Source organism: Aplidium turbinatum, chromosome 7 (assembly GCF_918807975.1).
Source record: "Aplidium turbinatum chromosome 7, kaAplTurb1.1, whole genome shotgun sequence".
NCBI lineage: Eukaryota > Metazoa > Chordata > Ascidiacea > Aplousobranchia > Polyclinidae > Aplidium > Aplidium turbinatum.
In genome coordinates this window covers 1,674,905-1,680,669 of record NC_137478.1, presented here as the reverse complement: position 1 = coordinate 1,680,669, position 5,765 = coordinate 1,674,905, and the positions used below count along the sequence as shown (strand labels likewise).

Here is a 5,765-nt window from a genome sequence, read left to right as displayed (position 1 = left end):
AACATAATACGATACAGTAGTTTAAACACATCATTAGTGGAAAAGAAATTCTTGTAGGAGGTTAGGCCCACGAAAGTCAGGTACTTCTTTGGAATTGCACGCTTGGTGTTACAAACTGAAACAAAGTAAGGAAAGCCCAGCCAGCAAATCAATCGCCTTCCACACCGACTCAATGTCAAAAGACGCTGATTCAATGTAAAAAGCGATCGATCTCTGGCTGGGAGCAGACACGACACGGGTGCACTACAGTATAACATGGATGATTACAGTGATTAAAACAATAATTTAAATGAGCTTATTGCAGGAGTTTATAAAAGCCAGCAGATGTGTAGTAGTTGGACGATTTTCAGCAAAATTTTTCACCGATATGTTTATTCCATGCTTGCTCAGATTTTGTTCAAGACACTTCCTTTGAGTTGCATATTTACTGCAATGAAATAGAAAATGATTCACAGTCTCAGGGGTCATACATGTGTCGCATAGTCCAGAAGTGTGGCATCCGATCTTGAAGAGGTGTTGGTTCAAACGGCAGTGACCGGTGATGAGTCTAAAAACGGTTGGATGGTCAGGCACTTTGTTTGTTCCTGCACTTTTGGTGTCAGGATATATAGATTTGTAGAGTTGGCCTGTGGTACTGTTTATATAATGATTATTCCATTTTTGCAGGGCTAGATCTTTGGTGAGGTTTTTGACTTCGCTTAGGCTGAGTTTTGTGTTTGCGGATATGGGGGTAATGGCTGATGTTGGTATTGCTGGTATGGCTCCTGAAGCAAGTTTTGCTAAGAAATCAGCAGTTTCGTTTCCAGGAATGCCTACATGACTAGGAACCCATAAAAACTTTACTTTTGTTGTACTTGATATAATGCTGGAGTGAAGCAGAAGTATGTCATTGATTAAGCTGTGTTTTGTCCAAGTTGGATTTGAAATCGTCCGTAGTGCACTTAAGCAGTCGCTAATGATGACCGACTTACTTTGTTTGGTCTCTTTTATCCATATAAGTGCAGCCTTTATTGCAAACAGTTCGGCACTGAACACAGATGCGGATCTATTAATTGTGAAACAGCGTTTTATTCCATGGCGGTTTACAAAAAAGGAAGATCCGGTTTTCGTGTTGGTCTTGGATCCGTCTGTATATATGTTGAGAAATTCTGAGTAATTTTTTGTGAGGTGCTCAGCGACTATTCCAGAGATGGCATTTGGATGGTCAAGCTGGGAGGTTTCAGTTACAAGGGTGTAGTCAGTTGTGGGTATATAGACTTCCCAGGGTGGGATAGATGGTTCTTGGATGAGGTTTACGGTAATATTCGTGTCTATAGTCTCGGTGAGGGAATGGAATGGTTGGTAGTTACTTGTGTTGATCAAATTTCTTGGCAAACTTTCCTCGAGGATGTCATGTGCTGGGTGGCGTAAAAATGTCAGAATGTGGGCTTTGTAGTTTAGACAAAGTTGTTCGTATCTAAGTGACAAGGGTAATTCATTGCAGTAGTGTTGTAGGTTTGAAATTGGGGTACTTTTCATTGCTCTGGAGCATATTCTTAGAGCTTCATTTTGTAATGTCAGAATTGGTTGGAGTGTGGTTTTGTTTGTGGCAAAATATGCTTCCATACCATGTTCAATAACCGATCGTATTATGGCTTTGTAGATGCAAAGCAGTGCTGATTTTCCTGCTCCCCAGTTTGTGCCCTTCAGTACACGAAGAACATTTAGTCTTGATTTGGATTTTTCTGCAACATGTTTAGCATGGATGCTATACTTTCCATTTGACTGAAATGTGATTCCAAGGTATTTGTAGTCTTTTTTGATGGGGATTAACGATTTTTTTATTTCGAGTGTACACGGATCATATTTACGTTTGTTTGTAAAGAGCACAACCGCTGATTTGTTTGCGGAGATCTTGAAGCCCCATTTATCACACCAGTTTTTGGTTTCTGAAAAGTCAGATTTGATTATATTAGACAGAGTTGAGATGTCTTCACCTGTTTTCCAAAAACAGAAGTCATCTGCAAAAAGTGCTGTAGAAGAGGTAATTAAGTTTGGTAAATCGTTGATCGCTACGTTGAATAGTAATGGACTAATAACGCTGCCTTGAGGAATTCCGTTTTCTAGTTTTCTTGTGGTAGATAAAGCTTTGACAACCTTGACTTGAAAAGTACGATTTGACAGGAAAGATTTGATCCAAGATAGCATGGCTCCTTTAATCCCTAAGTCATATAGTTTTAGGAGGACTGCGTCGTGATAGACCATATCATAAGCTTTCTCAAGGTCAAGAAATACTGTTTGTACTGATTCACCGCAAGATAAGGATTTTTGGATGGTGTCGTGGAGTCTGATAATATGATCTGTCGTTCGACGTCTTTTTCTGAATCCAGACTGTTGAAGATGAAGTAGATTGTTTTGTTCTAGAAACCATCTGAGGCGATTAGTTACTATTTTCTCCATAGTTTTGCAAAGGGTGCTGGTTAAAGAAATTGGTCTGTAGGAGGAGGGTATACCCGTTGATTTGTTTGGCTTATGAATTGGGATGATGATTGAATGTTTCCATTTGAGTGGCAGTGTACTGTTGACCAGACGTAGTTAAAGAAGTCGAGGAGGATATTCAAACTGCAAGGGGGTAGATGACATAACATTTGATAAGAAATGCCGTCCGCTCCTGCGGCAGTGTTTTTATTACCTTTTAGGACTGTCTTCAACTCGTTCATTTGCAGGGGTGAATTGTAAGATTTATTGTAGAAATGGGTTGCCAGTTTTGATTGTAGATTGTTCGAAATTGAAAGACTGGAATTTTCACGGAATGTTTTTGAATAGTTGGTTGAGCTGCTAACTGAGAGAAATTGATCTGCAAGGATGTTGGCTTTGTTGGTATCACTTTCTGCTTTAGTGGCAAGAGTGGGAATTCTTTTGGTTTCCTTTATGCCTGAACATTTTTTAATAATTTTCCACACTTTGTCAAGCTTTGTTTTACTATCGAGGGAACAGCAGAAATTGTTCCAGCTTTCTTTTTTTGCTTGGATGATGGTTTTCTGGCAATTGCTCGGAGGCGTTTAAAGGCTTGGATGTCTGTTGGGTGTCTGGTACGATGAAGACGTTGTAGTGCTATTTTTTTGTTCCTTACTGCTCGTTTACAATCGTTATTCCACCATGGAACGCCATTTAATTTGAATGGTTTGGTTTTAGGAATTGCTATAGACGCGCAGAGTTGGATAGTTTCGGAGAGGTTTTGGTTAAATGTATTTATATCATTTGAGACAACAGAAGAATTTAGATTTTCTTGGCATAATTTGGAATACTTTGCCCAATCAGCTCTTTGGAATGCCCATGATGGTACAAACTCTGCATTATCTGGGGAAGAAACATTGACTGTAGTAGCGACTATGCAGTGGTCACTACCCAAAAATTCATTGGTGACATCGGTGATGCATTTGTGACCAAGGGAAGTAGAGGCAATAGTGAGGTCTAGAGTGTTCCATCGGGTTTCCGGCTTATTTAAAGACATGTGGGTGGGAACAGTGGTGTTGAGGATCACTGCGTCATGATTTTCAATTAGTTCAAGTAGAGCATACCCTCTATTATTATTGTTGTTGCACCCCCACATGACATGGTGGGCATTGAAATCACCGCAAATTAATAATTTATTATGGTTATTGAAAATACAGTTTATTTGGTCACCTGCAAATGCGTTGGTGGGTGGGTTATATATACTGCATACAGTTAGGTGTTCGATTTTAATTGCAATAATTTCCAGCCGTGGGTCTGCATCCGGGATGGGTAGCTCTGTAAAGGAGATATTTCTTTTAATGCAGATTCCGACACCACCTCCTTTTCCCAAGTAAGCAGGTCTGTCTTTTCTGTAGAGATGATATCCAATAATATTAGGGGAGTATTTAGGAGTTAGGTGTGTTTCTTGTAAGCAAATGATATCCGGTGGGGTTTGTGAGCTTGCTATTAGTTGATTCAATTCCGGAATTTTCCTATAAATTGACCGACAGTTCCACTGCCACACTGTGAGGAACATTAAATTATTAGTGATTTTATCATGTCTGAGTTTGTTAGAAATCCCATTCTAGAACCTGCTGCATCGGCGATAATTTAAAAAATGTCAATTTCTTTATTTTGGCTTTGAGCATACGTTGTCTTGGTAATCACTTCTGCTAAAAAGGCAAGAAATAAGATTGGGTTATTTATAAAGTGGCCGCCCTCGTCTCCTACATTGGTTGGTTTAGAGGGTCCGGGTTTTTCCATTGTGACTGGAGTTATATTTATACCGTCATTAGTTTGGTTAGAGGATAGATTTTTATTCAATTGGTTTGTTTGAGTTGTGCTTGCTACAAGAGGAGGGAAGTCCAGATCATAACTTGGCATTTCTGTATTTACAGCTCTTTGCTGCTTGCAGGCTTCAGCGTATGTTAGGCTCTTAGTGGTTTTCATTTTCTGAATGGCTTTTTCTTTCAAGTACTTGGGGCAGTTTTTAGAAATAGCGACGTGATTTCCACCACAATTTGAGCATTTTACTGCTATACTTGGGCATTCATCATGCGTGTGTTGTTCACCGCATCGGAGACATTTGGTTTTAGATCTGCACAATTTTGCTATGTGTCCAAATCGATTGCAGTTGTAACATCTTAAGGGTTTTGGAATGTATTGCGAGACTCTAAAACGTTGGTAACCTATTTTTATTGAGTCTGGTAGTGATTTGCTATTGAAGATTAATAATACAGTCGTAGATGCAATTAGTTCAGACGAGTCAAAATTTCTTTTATTAAACCTTTTAACCGACCTTATGTTCGCATCCTTCAGCGCCGCAAGAATATCTCCATCCTCCATGCCGAGAGGAACATTATATATTACTCCACTTGCTCCAGGTGGTCTTTTGGCGTAGGCGGTGATCGGAATGTTGATGGTGTTTCCATCCGTCAGTGTCTTGGTTTTGAGGATAACCTCTATCTGGCTTGGGTTTGCATTTATCTGAAGTCCTCCATCTTGTCTTGCTGAGCAGGATTTGTATTCGCCTATTAGATATTGCAGACATCGGTCGATCAGTATCGGCGAGTACATTTTTAATGTTTTTTTTTGCTCTCCCGGCTGGTTCAATTTCAATATGACTGTAGTAGTATTGTTGCCATTTTCGTCTGGGTTGTATTCCGTTTGGTACTCCTCTTCGGAATGCATTCGTTTTCTTTTTAGAGACGGCGTCTCCTTCTTGTTTTCTGGGTCGTCTGTCTCCAGTTTGGTTGAGTTGATTTAAAATTGAAAGCTCAAATTTGTATTTCAGACTGCACCTTCCTTCTTGTTTTGCATCGCGCAAAACACTTGCTTCTCTGGGCAACTCGCAACCAAAAAATCGGCTATGCTTACTAGAGGAAATCTCACAACCTTCCTCTAGCTTGAAAACTCTAGAAATGTTTTGTCTGGAAGTTGGAGAGAGAACCTCCGGCGTGTTTTATCAGAGAAGCTGACAGTTTTAATCCTGCTAGTGTGGATTAAAATTAAACTGCTCGTGGAGGAATTCTTAAGTTTGCAAAGCCATTTGGTTTGTTCCGTTTCGTTCAGCATTTCTTGACGTTAGTATTGTGAAAAAATTTGTGTGGCAAATCCTGAGACATGGTCTTGCTTCAAGGAATACATTTTGGCTGAACTGCTCAATACATAAAGTTTGTTGATTATTAAATTTCCAATTGCAGGGGTCTCCTACTGCACAGTTCAAAACAATGCAGGCCAGATATCAAGTTGGTAAGGTTATCACACGCGTTGTTGGTATATTGAGATGC

At 39.7% G+C, this 5,765-nt stretch overlaps 2 protein-coding genes across 2 annotated transcripts; both read right to left on the bottom strand.

Annotated features, from left to right (window-relative positions):
- Window positions 1–285: 285 nt before the first annotated feature.
- LOC145774481 (uncharacterized) lies at window positions 286–2,439 on the bottom strand. Its single transcript, XM_082585737.1, has one exon. It carries the CDS (start codon window positions 2,437–2,439, stop codon window positions 286–288), a length of 2,154 nt encoding a protein of 717 aa, XP_082441863.1.
- Window positions 2,440–4,086: 1,647 nt separating this feature from the next.
- Window positions 4,087–5,166, bottom strand: LOC145774480 (uncharacterized). The gene has a single exon (XM_082585735.1). The coding sequence runs from the start codon at window positions 5,164–5,166 to the stop codon at window positions 4,087–4,089; it is 1,080 nt and encodes a 359-aa protein (XP_082441861.1).
- Between the last annotated feature and the right edge of the window lie 599 nt (window positions 5,167–5,765).